The 13,870-nt window shown below is 32.4% G+C and overlaps 1 protein-coding gene across 1 annotated transcript in view; it reads right to left on the bottom strand.

Annotated features, from left to right (window-relative positions):
- Positions 1-13,870, bottom strand: part of CNTLN (centlein) — a 337,062-nt gene that overhangs the window by 181,280 nt on the left and 141,912 nt on the right. Inside the window, exon 8 of the mRNA XM_061199082.1 lies at positions 5,507-5,701. Within this exon, the coding sequence (XP_061055065.1) occupies positions 5,507-5,701 (195 nt within the window). The remainder of the gene's footprint in view (positions 1-5,506; positions 5,702-13,870) is intronic.

Raw genomic sequence — 13,870 nt, 5'->3', positions numbered from 1 at the left:
CGAGATCAGCTCAGTGCTTTGTGACCACCTAAAGGGGTGGGATAGGTAGGGTGGGAGGGAGACACAAGAGGGAGGGGATATGAGGATATATGTATACATATAGCTGATTCACTTTGTTATACAGCAGAAACTAACACAATATAGTAAAGCAATTATACTCCAATAAAGATGCTAAAAAAAATTTTTAAATCCCCAGGAAATAGAAATAGAATCTGGATAATAAATAAAGTCTAACCTTTTTATAAAAAAAAAAAAAAAAAAAAAAAAGAAGCTTATCAAACTGCAAGAAGGATGACTACAATGAAAATCATACTTGGGAACATCATAATTAAAGTGCTTAAAACCAAAGGTTAAATATTGAGGAAAAAAGCCAGCCCAAACTGACACATCACATTTAAGTGAACAATGAAACAAATTCCCAGTGATACTGTGAGAAACAGTGGAGTCCAGAAGACAGAAAAGTGATGTTTTTAAATTGCTTTTAAAAAATATATAAACAGTCAATTAATCCAGAAAAAGGAAGGAAATGGGAACAGAGGAACAAAAAATAGGACAAATGGAAAACAAATGGTAAGATGGTACACCTAAACCCAACCATATTAATAATTAAATTTAAGTGCACTAACGCTGCAATGAAAAGGAAGAAATTGTCAGAATGAATAAAAAACAGAATCTTACTCTGTACACTTTAAATATTAAGACACCTATAGATGGAAATTTAAAGAATAAGAAAAAGGTAATCTCCCATGGAAAATGTAACCATTAAAGAGACTGATTGGCTATATTAACATCATAAAATTGGATTTCAAGTCAACAGAATATTATTATAGTTAAAAGTGAGATTTTACAATAGCAAAGGGTTCAGTTAATGAGAAAGAAATGACAGTCATAAGTATGTATGCCCCTAATAAAACAGCTTTAAAATACATGAAGCAAAAGTTGACAAAATTAAAGGGAAAACAGAAAAATCTACAACATACTGGAAGATTTTAACACCTCTCTCAGCAACTGATAGAAAAACTGATTTAAAAACTAAGGATAAAAATCACTAAAGACAGAAGATCTGAACACTGTCGACCACAATGACATAATTAATACTGATATTTAAGGAACACTCCAGCCAATACCTGCAGATTACAAATTATTTTCAGGTATAAATAGTACATTCATCAAAACTATATGCTGGACCATACAACAAGTCTCAATAAATTTCCAAATACAGTAATCTTATAGAACACTATCTCTGACCATAATGGAATTATATTAGAAGTGAATAAAAATAAGATATACAAGGAAAAAACACAAACATTTCAAAAGTAAATAACACATTTTCTAATAACCAAAGGGGCAAAAAGAAAATCACAAGGGAAATTAGAAACATTTCTAACTGAATATTTATTTGTAAAGTTGACAAGCTAATACTAAAAGTTCTATAAAAAAGCAGTAGAGCAAGAGTCTACAGAGCATCCTTGAAAAAGAACAAAGTGACTTACACTACCCACATTTCAAGAGGTACTATACAGCGACATGTATTACTGGGTATTTTTCTGGACTCTATTCTGTTATATCAATTATTTTGTCAATCATTATGCCAATACCACATCATTTTTTTCTTTATTAGCTTGATAAATAGGTCTCAAAATTGGGTAGTGTAAGTCCTCCAACTTTATTTTTTACTATTTGGTTGGCCAAAAAGTTCGTCTGGGGTTTTACATAACATTTTATAGAAAAACCGAAATGAACTTTTTGGCCAACCCAATACTTTATTTTGCTCTTTTAGGTCCCTTGCATTTCCCTATACATTTTAGAATTGGCTTGTATTTATCTAAAAACTATAGCTTTCTGGAATTTTGATTGGGATTACATAATAAATAGATCAATTTGGGGAGAACTGACATTTTGACAACATTGCATCTTCTGATTCATGAACTTGGCCTAGCTGTCCACTTATACATGTCTTTTAATTTCACTCTGCTATGTTTTGTACTTTTCAGTGTATAGGTCTGGGGCATATTTTGTCAAATTTATCCTTAATTATTACACAGGTTTTGATATTCTTATAAATGGTCTTTTTCGATTTCAATTTCTAATTATTTGTTTCTAATATTTAGATATATAATTGACTTTTGTAAATTGATGGTATCTTGCAACACTTAAATTTTCTTACTATTTCTAGTTGTTTCATCATAGATTCAGTACGCTTTGTATACGGACGCTCAGGTTCTGTGAATAAAAAGAGTTTTACTTCCTTATTTCTAATTAGCATGATTTTATTTGTTTCTTGCCTTATTGTACTAGTTAGAATCTCCAGTACAATATTGAATATAACTGACTTGTTCCTTATGTTAGAAGGAGAGCATTCAGTGTTTAATAAGAAAGAAATATGTCTTATACAAACTCTTCTAGTGATGTAAAAAAGAGAGAATACTTTGCAATTCATATTAGGACACCAGCATCACCTTGATAAAATCTAACAAGAAACATTCAAGAAAGGAAAAGTACAGCCCAATATCCCTCATAAAGATAGATGCTAAAATCCTAAGAAAAATATTAGCCAATTGAATCCAGCAATATGAAAATAATAAAACATTACAACAAAGTTAGGTTTATTTCAAAGAATACAAAACTGAATTAATAATTGAAAAACAATCAATGTAATAACCATGTTAACAGAATACATGAGAAAAGCCTTAGCATCATCTTAAAAGACACATTGTATACAATCAATACCTGTTCATGAAAAAGCTTTCAAACTGTGAATAGATGGGAACTTCCTAATATGATAAATGATATTTACAAAAAAACCCCATAGCATATAGAGTGTTTAAAGGTTAAATACTGTAAGTTTCAAAAAGAAGCAAAACTAATCAATGATGATAGAAGTCAAAACTGGTTACATCGTAGGGGTAGCCACTAATTAGGAACATTATGGAGGTTTACTGAATACTGGTAATATTCTACATCTTGATCTGAGTGGTATTTATATGGATGTGTTCTATTTGTGAAATGTCATTGAGTTAAACACTTAAGGTTTGTACACTTTACTATTTGTATGTTACACTTCAATAAAATCGTTTACAAAAAATTTCAAGTGTTTTCATGAAACTATAAATTACCCTTAAAGTTATAGTGCTAAGTGCCAACATGGCCAAGACACTTTAAAGAACAGTAAGAAAGTAATCTATCAAATATAAAGGCTTACTATGAAGCTATACTGATTAAGATGATGTAACATTATCCAGGAATATAGAGAAAAGAGTCTAGAAAGAAACTCACAAATACACTGAACTAGGATATATGATAGAGGTAGCCCAGCACTACACAAGAAAAAAGGTGGACCATCCAATGGGTTGATTTGGAAAAACTAGCTACTATTTGGGGAAAAATAAATAAATAGAAATGGATCCTTACCTTATACTGTATGTGAAATATAATTCCAAATGAATTATGGACATAAATGACATAAGCAAAGCTTTAAAACTTTTTGAAGGAAACAGAGGTGCAAATATTTCCATATTTGGGGTAGGGAAGAGTTTCTTAAATGAGCACTAACTATAAAAGATTAAATTTTCTAAATTAAAATTAAGAATATCTGTTTATCATATGACATGTTAAAGAAAATGAAAAGACAAGGTACACCCTGAGAGAAGATATTTGCCACACATTCAACTTACTAGAGATTAATATCAAGGACATTTAAAGAACTTTTACAAATCAATAAGAAAAAAATCCAGTACAAGAATGGATAAAAGATATAAATAGACATTTTGCAGAGGAAGGCACTCACTTGGCTAGTAATCGTAGGAAATACAACCAAATGCATTGTTGATGTGAGTAAAATTGATGAAAACCACTTTGAAAAATAAGTGACCAGTATTTTGTGAAAGTTTACATTTTCACACCCTAGACCTAGGATTTCCATTCTGAGATAGTTAATCCACAAAAATGCATGCACGTGTGTACTAAGAATCATGTACAAAAATGTCAATTGCAGCATTATTCATAACAGCAAAAAACTGGAAATAACCCTAATACTCATCTACAAATGAATGGACAAGTAGTTATGATATAATCACATATAACAGAATATTTTATATCAGTCAAAATAAATGAAGTTATACCAAACATCATAGATGAATCTTAACACAGTGATGAGTCAAAATTGCCAAATCCCAGGAAACAACACAACTTGATACATTTTTATAAATGGCAAAACTAAACAATATTCTATTTCCTCATAAATTTATATGAGATAAAACTTTCTAAAAAATAATCAAAATGATAAATAGTTCAGTAGTTACCTCTGGTGAGAGAATCACGTTACCAGTAAAGGGTGAAGGATACAAGTAGATATAAGTTATTAGTAATTTCCTACCCTTGAATCAGTTGGTGGGACCAACAGTGTTTATTGTAACAAAAAAGTAACTTAATTAAAATAAATATGCATGTAACATAATACTGTGTCATGATACAAATCTTATGATTAATCCAATTCTGTGCACCTGATGTCCAAAAAAATGCAATATAATACAATACAAATTTAAAACTTGTCATCTTACGTTTGAGTTGTTAGCAAGACAAAATATGCTGGGTTGAAAAATTACTGGATCATTAAGGTTAAAGGATCATTAATAAACATTTAAGCTCCCAATTATGTACTTGTGTTAATTTCATTTCTTTAAATTCTAACATTTAAAGAAGTGTTGAGTGCCTTAAAAACAAATAAATTTATAGGAATAAGATTGTTTTATAATACATATTTAGAGATGACAGTTACCTTGAAAATTATCTAAAAGAGGTACCACTGGATATTTTCTATATGACAGGCTCTGCATTTGACATGCATTACCTCATTAATCCTCACAAAACTCTTATGACAAAGATACTATTAATATCAACACTTTATTTGTGAAGAAACTTTGGCTAAAGGGTTAAGAAATTTGCTCAAGTTCACAAAGCTCACAGGCAAAGCTATAATTTGATCCCAGGTTTATTTGAATCCTGAACCTGCATATTTATCTATACATTTGTACTACCTCACTTAATAGGACAAGAATAGGTAGAAAAGTCAACTGATCTGTCCAAAATCATATATCAAGATAGTGATAGAACTGGGACTAAATGGTATTAACTACCACATACCAGGAATTATGGCAAGTACTTTTATGTGACTTTCTATTCAATACTTTTTTCATTCCATTACCCCATTCAATAAGATGTCTCAAAATGGACATGACCTATTAATTTCTTCTTCATTATCATATATCAACCAAATGTTTCATCCAATAACTATACCAGATACACCCTGTGTTTCTACATGCATTTCTATATGAATCCACATTGTATATAATATTTGTCTACAGAGTACAAAAAAATAGCACAACGTAAATCTGCCACGCTTATATTCTAACATATGCAAATTTATTCAATTTTTGTGTTTTAGTCAATTATACTAGAAAATTTCATATGATATTATACTGGGTAACATTTTTAGAAAATGTCTCACCTGTTCTGAGTGGTCTGAATCACATTCTTGAGGTAAAGGATAGAGTGCTCCTTGTGACTCCTGAAGCTTTTCTTTTAATGCAGCGTTTTCCCGCTCTTTTTGAAATAGCTTATCCTGAAGATTAACAACACTTTGTCGGAGCATAGCTTCACTTGATTTTGTGGTTTCAAACCAAATATGTAACTCATTGTAAAGCTGTTTCAAAACATATATCCAAATTTATTAATAATCAAAAAAATAGTTATGTCTATACATATATACAAACTTATACATATATACGGTCTATATATGACATACTCATTGCCCTCAAGTTATTTTAATAGTCTAAGAGGAAAAACAATATAAAAACATATGGGAAACTAAATGATATAATCACATACCAATATAAAACTCCAACTGATGTTAAAAAGACAAGATGTTCTATTGGCCAGTTGTAATACAGGGATGCAAACATTTTAAGCTAGCTATATTAATCTTCATGATAAAGAACGGACTTGAACTGAGCCACGATGGTATTATAGAAATTGAATGAAAACAAGAAAGTCATGCTAAAGATAGAAGAAATGTAAAAAAAAATATGTACAGTGGTAGGAAGAAACAGAAAGGGAGAGTAAGATCTATCAGCCTAATAGGATTCAATATACACATTTGAAAGAAAAAAAGAAAAACTTTCATTGAGAGTTCCCATTTAGTAAAAACTAGCATCTACTGCTAAAGTAGAGGAGGAGCAGCAGAGGAATAATAAGAGACAAAGCCAGGCAATAAGATTGTAGATGGAATGTAAAGACTCCTGAATGCCAGGTTAAGGAAGATGGATTTATTCCTGTAGAGAACAGGAAATCACTGAAGACCTCGGTCATAGTGATAAAAACAGAATCAGGGTCCAAAGTGATGACAGATAATTTTAATTTTTTTTAGCTCAAGGCAACATGAATTAAATAAATTTAAAACTAGGGTTTATTAAGACTGTGAGACAGCATAAGGTATATAACTGGTGGCATACAGTCATATATAGTAAACAATGGTATTCCTCCAATACACACGAACTTACTTGGTGATGAAAATCCTAACTTACGATTGTGAATTAATGAGGCATAATTCAATTTGTGGTAACTGAGTCTGACAAAAAAAAACAAACCTGTATACATATTTGCTGACGACACTTGGAATGTGACCTAAGAATTAACATCTGCTTTTTTAAAAAAAATAAGGCTAATAGTGAGATAGTGAGATCTTATAACAAAAGCAAAATCTCCAAAGACAGAATCTCAAAATTATGTTAATAGAGTAGGTTTTAGGTTTGCTCATCTGAGTCAAGATGGGGAGGATCTTCGATTAGTTGGCCTTGCCTCATGGGAAGAAACTTAACTACAGAAAAGATGGCAGAGTATTTTTTTGTTTGTATGCTACAGTTTATTTTTTTAAGTTTAAAATTTAAAAAAAGGCTTGTAAAACCTCTTTTTAAATGCTTTTCTTCAGATATATACTTTGTCATAAAAACAAGACCCTCCAAATCACTCCTCTGACATACAATTAGTTCAACATACTTTTTATTTTCTGTAAGGGATTATACCTTCATACTATTATAAATACTTTAAATAACCCATTTCACTTTACAGCCAGTCTAAAAATTGTTTTATAAAGAAAGGTGTCTTCATGATTTATAAAGAATTGCAGGATATAAATTTGTACTTTCCCTTCCAATTACCTTTATACCAGGGAATATGTCCAATGTTCTTTCCACAGCTGATACCATTGGATATTCTAGAAGGGAAGAGAGAGGAGGAACCTGACAGCTTTGAGGAACAATGAAGGGATCATAGTGGGCCTTTCAGAGACCTACCTGTGCCGTGTTGCTGAGTTTCATGATTGAGTTCAGGGTAGAAAAGGAAAAAGCAAAATCTAAAGACAAGAGTGAAGTTGACTAGAAAGAACTAAAGCTGTGTCTAATAGCATACAGAGTCATTTATTCAGTAAAAGATTATTTAACCCTTCTCCCTCTTATTTATATGCTTTATTAATACTAATCAGCTTTTATCCAATCAGCACAAATCTTTGGAGGAAAATAATAGAACATAATATTATTAAAAAATGTAGTTTTCAAATTATACCTCAATAAAAATGTTTTAAAAAGAATTTACAGATTTCAAATATTTAAGAATCTCATGAACATTAATAAGTATTGGCAACACAGTTTCCCTCCCATTGCCCAAGGTGCAGGCATAAAGATAGTGTGTCATCAGGAACGAGGACCAATTTCCTAGCCATCAGTATCAAGGATGTGGATACTTTTCTCTTGGGATCTTCTTTCACAGATGTAAGGCTCCAGGGCCTATTCCTTCATGGACGAAGGCTCTATCTTAATGTCTGTTTTCTTGTCTCTTCTCTTCTCTCCTCTCTTTATTGTTTCCATAAAAATGAAGACTAACAGCTCTCTTCTTGTGTTCTCTACTTGGCTCTCTCTGCCATTAGATTTATGCGGTTGTACTTCCTATTCAGAAGTTGCCCTGGCTTAATCTCATATGACTGGGTGGGCAACTCTAGACGTTGAGGCAAGCTCTATCTTTCTCTGAAAATATCCACCCTTCCACCAAGCAGCAGGTGAAAAAGAACTTTAAAAAGCCTGAAACAGGTGATCTAGATCAGCCTTACTCTAGGAATTGGGACAAACTCTCTATTATTCCTTAGTTCTTACTCAAAATATACATTTCCTACTTGCCCATTTTCTTGATGGCTAATTGGACTTCACTTATTTAATAGCAATCAGACCACTCAGCCATGGACTTAAAGAAAGCAAAGACAGTCCTCCAGTCATTTTTAATTCTAGGCCCCGGTCCACCAGTAAACTTAGCTAGAAAAGCCTTCAAGAAGTTTGTCTGTCTATTTTTATTTCTAAAGTGTTTTTTGGTGACAAAGCCTCAGGATGATAGAATGTTTGTTTCTCTAGAGATCCCACAAGAAGGCAAAGGTTTTGGATGTTCTCGTCCCCTGGTTAGACACCATCTTATTCTCATCCCATTAATAACAGCAGAGTGAGTCAAAAAATACCTCTCAAGTGAGTCAATTAGGTAATATAACAAATTCATTCATCTGCTTAGGTTTAGGCATCCTGATTAGGCATGCTTTTTCTCTATTAGCAATTGCAATTGCTTTCAGAAGTTTTCAGAGAGGCACTTTTCTCTATAATTTCTTTCCTCTAATAGTCCAAAAAGCTGGAATAGATCAGAATCTTTTGCAAGATTCTGGCCTATAAAAATTTAATCATACATTCCCCTATATACTTTAGAAGTACCAATCATTATAATCCATAAGCAATTTATTATGTTTACTATTCTTCATGTTATTTTTTGTCAAAGAAATTAAAGTGAAAAAACACTATAAGGATCTCTAGGGGACAGAAAGCAGGTTATCTCCAGAAATAGCACCCCCAAACTCCAAGTCCTTTAATTTTCAGGGGCTTAGACTGAAGTACTCTTCTTCTCATATTTTTATTAATGTTGAGGAACAAGATGATCTATTATTTACCTTAAAAATTTTGGAAATGTATAAGCTCTGTGACCCAATGACTAATTTGTTTAAAGAATATAATATTCCATTTTTGTAAGTATACTATCTGCTACTCTGATTGAGATAATAAATTTTACAAGTGAAAACTATAACTGTTCACAGCATAAAAATGAGAAGAAAACAATCTGATTTAACATCCAGTTTAAACTAAAAGTATGTATAACCTAACTCCTTATTTTCCTGGATTGATATTAGCTCACATCATGTAATTATCATTAAATAGAACAAAAACTGATAAAATACATATTTAGTACCCCAAACATGTTAGATGGTCTAGAAGTTGAAAATGCTGATACAATTCCTACCTATGTTTAAATCATACACATGTATATAAATGACATGCAAAGGTAGAAAAACTATTAAAACTTAAATAAATGGTTACAGCATGCTCAGGGGAAGAAAACACACTAGTTTATTTATCTTGATGGGTATTTCTCGTCTAGAGGAGCCCTCCACATTATGTTAGGTAATTTTGTATATGAGACTAATGATTTGTTATGGAGACCTCGAGGAAAATATGACTCACCTCTTTCCTGTGCTCAAAATTTTTTTCTTTTTTCTCTTCACCTTTATCTCCCTTCCTCATTCCCCTTATCCTACCACTGAAGGCAACTATTTTTATCCTTTCAGATAACAAAATAAATACTATGATATAAATCAACTTAATAACTGGGAAAAAAGGAAGGGAAATGAGAGGAAAAAAATGTAGAGAGGAGAATTGAGAGAACAGAGGAAACAGAGAAACTCCATTAGAAACAGTAAATTTAGAAGACCTAACTCTTAAAGAAGTAAACTTAGTAAGAATTGGAAATAAACTATTACTGTAATTCAACTCACCTGAGTCTTACAGCTAGGCCCCAATTATTATTTGGGGATAATATAATTAATTTATGTGAAAATATATTTACAAATCTTAATTTATAAGTAAACAGTTTTGTTTCATTGTTGCATGGACTACTTGATTACTCTAATTTTTTGAAAAAAATCTATAAAACTACATGTGGAAGAGGAATAAAGACAAGTATTAAGTAAAATGTTCTAGGATTAGAATGAATAATTTGATGTAAATGAATACTGGAAGTCTGAACAGTAGCATACTGTTTATTCATGATAAATAATGTAATGTGATCATTCCCAAATTTAAAAATCCTTAACTCCACAGATGATATATTTTAGGGGTGGGGTAGGGGGTGACAGGTCTAGTAAAAAAAATCTGCAGGTCAAAAAAAATCTGTAGGTCAAAAAGTTTAAAGTTGCAACAAAATAGAAGAAACCAAATTTGTACAATCAGGAGAAACAGTGGCTGAAGAATAATGATGGGGGCTCTTTTCACAGAGGATGATAACATGCTGGGCTCCCCTTTCACCAAAAAGAATGCAATGGAATATTTTGAATAACATTTAACTCAGATATCAAAACAAACTCCCCAACATTAAAAGTTATTGAGTATTGAAAGAATTTTGAGTAGAATGAATTATGCAAGTTTATAGAATCTATTACAGAACACTTTAAGGATAAGACCACATTATTCTATGCATAACTGAACTATACTGTGGGCTTTATAATAGAGTTTAACATTGTGGGTTTTGGACTCAAGATTACCTGCATTTGAATTCTACCACCTGGTAGCTGTTTGATTTTAAACAATACTCTAAGACTCAGTTACTTGATCTATAAAATAATAAGGGATACTAATAATAATATACCACACAGGGCTGGTGTGGGGCTTAAACAGTGGGCAAAAGCCCTTTTCCCAGTGGCTGATACAAAATAAGCTCAATAAATGTTAACCATTATTCATATATGGTTGTTGGAGATGACTTACATTTGTACCTCAGTTTAAATAATATATTTCTAAAATAGTGTGTGTACATGTAAACACACATTCTCCCTGGCTTATAGCACAAGTTTATGTTCTTTATCTTTATTTATGATTATGCTCCAACTGGAAGGCCTTCCAACTTGTATTCTTAGTTTTTCTACATTTTTATACCACTCCAGGACCACTCACTCAAATAGTTAAAAATTAAATGGACTGGAATAATATTTAAATTAAGATAGAAATATATGCCTGTAAAGTTTAAAAATACTTTAACAATTCAAATAAACATCTATGATTTTTAAATTGCATTATCCAAAGTGGGATAGTGTTGCACATAACCCCTCAAGGTTCAATAATTTAACATTTACTGATCATTTCTCATGTGGTAGGCAGGTCTCCTTCAAACTCCATGATCCTCTGTGCTTTCTTACTATTTAATAACTTAAAAAAGCTATCTTTATGTATGAACTAATTAAGAGTGAACTGTACAACATTAATATAATGTCACTGGCTTTTTCATAAAAGGAACTGTTTCCTGGGGGTTGTGTGAGTGAGAGTGTGTGTGTGTGTGTGTGTGTATGTGTACATATTCAATATTCTCTAATGAATGCTAATAGTCTAAGTTGACAACAAAGAGATGTTTACTGCAGCTTTATTTATAATAGTGAAATATTTAAACAGCATACATGATCAACACTGGAAAAATGGTTAAATAAGTTATATTAGGGCTTCCAAAATAGTTATATGTCATGATATTGTTTTTATATAACATGAAGTGAAAGATAATTAGGGTAGTCAAGATATATGTTAAAATGCATTTAAAAACCTAAAAGGAAATACTCAAAATGTTAATGGTATTTGCCTCTGGAAGATGGAAGTATACAGTAAAGATTTTTTCCTGTGTTTTTATGGATAACTATTTACCCACAGACTACCAAAGAAATATTAACTATAATGTCTACTAACTGTAGGCAAAATTTATGAAGTATAAATAAGTAATCATGAACTTTTGAATTAAGTCTAGTTGAACATACTAATGAAAACCTTAGGAACAACTTCAAGGATCTAATATAATATCAAAATTAAAATGCTACCATTAGAATTATAAATTCAGAATGAGTATCAAGTTAAAAATCAGTGAAGTTCTCCTCTCCAACCCCCACCCCTTGAGAGGTAACTTTTGACGAACAAATAGAAAGAAAAGGGAGTTCAAACTGGGGGGGGAAAGAGAAAAAAATAGAGCAAATACAAGGAAAACTAAGCCAGTTCTCTAAAGCAGCAGATCTGCTTGCTTTTTTCTTTTTGCCTCCATGCTGTTCATAAGCACACCATATTGGCATCACATCTCTCATTATTGTCCATGATAATTCTTGGAGGGGACAGTCATGATCCTGGGGGAAGGTTTACATGGTTTCAAAAAGTATCCCAGATCAAAGTTCAGGTTATGACACGTTCTCCAAATAGGAGCGTATAAGCTTTACCTCTCCAAATTTAGTAAAAGCACTGACTGACTAGGGAATTTATGGCTTCAGCTATAGTTCATGTAGAAGAGTTATGAGAAATTTCTCTCACTGATGTCTTCTTATCTTCTCAGAATAAACATTATTAATATCACTTCATCAAAGAGTCTTTTTTATCCCTAAACTAGGAACCTGCCCCAGCTATGTTCCCTAACTTCCTACTACTGTTTGAACATGCATCATTCTTACACCTCCTATTTAATGTCTGTTATCAAATAGATTTTAAGCTGTGAGAGGTGAAGAATAAAGGCAGTAAAAAGGTCATCTATTCAGATAACTGGGGGAAGAGATTTCAGGCAGTGGAACCAAATGCAAAAACCTTGAGGATGAAGAATACCTGGTATGTTCAAGTGAAAAAACAAAGTTAAACGTGGCCAAAGCAGAGAGATTAAGAAGCGAAGGCAAAGATGAGATCAGAGAGGTAATGCAGAGCCAGATCATGTAGAGTCTCACAGGTTGTAGTAAGGACTTCAGCTTTTACCTTTAATCAGACAAGAAACCAATGGGGGGAATTTAAGAGAGGAATGACCTGATTTGACTTACTAAGTTTTAGCAAGAACATTCTGGCATCTATGTTGAGAATAAACTCAAAGTGGGTAAGGTAAGGAGCAAAGAAACAAAGTAGGAAACTACTGCAATCATTAGTGGTCACAGCAGGGGTAGTGGGAAGTAGTAGGATTCCAGACACCCTCTGAAGGCAGAGCAGACAACAGCTTAGTTTTGAACATGTGAAGTCTGAGATGCCCGTTAGGCATCAAGTTAAAAGATGCTAAGTAGGCGATTAGATATACTCTTTCCTAGAGTTCAGGGAAGAGATCCAGAGCAGATAATCAAATCTGGGAGTCATCAGCATATAGACAGTATGATTTTGAAAGCCTAGGTGAGTAGATAAAATCACCTAGGGTATGAATTTAAACAGAGGGAAAAAAAGGGGCCCTAAGATTTTGGCTTGGAACATTTTAACATTTAGAGGACAGGGTGACTAGGGAAGACTAGAAAGAAACAGAAAAGAAACAGCTAGAAACTGAAAGAAGAAAACCACACAACTGTGATATGCTGTAAGCCAGGAGGAAAAAAAGGGTTTCAAAGGATAGAGTCATCAACTGTGACAATGTTGCTGGTCAGTGAGGTAAGATGAAGACTGCTAGAAGATTACTGAATTCAGCAATATGGGAGTCACAAATGATTCTGCAAAGAGAAATTTTAGTGGCGTGAAAGGGGCAAAAACTTGATTGGAATAGGTTCAAAAGAGAATGGAAGAAGAGAACTTTGAGACAAGTTAACTCTTGCAAGGAATATTGCTGGAAAAGGAGAGAAAGGAAGGGAAAGAAAGGAATATAGTAAGGTCAAGACAGGTTTTTTGTTGTTGCTTAATTGTTTTATTCTTCCATGCAGATCAGAGACACAACAGCATGTTTTTATGTGGTTAGAAATGATCCAGTAGGGAAAATTGAT

The sequence above is a fragment of the Eubalaena glacialis genome, chromosome 9 (genome assembly GCF_028564815.1).
Source record: "Eubalaena glacialis isolate mEubGla1 chromosome 9, mEubGla1.1.hap2.+ XY, whole genome shotgun sequence".
Classification (NCBI taxonomy): Eukaryota; Metazoa; Chordata; class Mammalia; order Artiodactyla; family Balaenidae; genus Eubalaena; species Eubalaena glacialis.
This window is presented reverse-complemented; position numbering and strand designations above follow the sequence as displayed.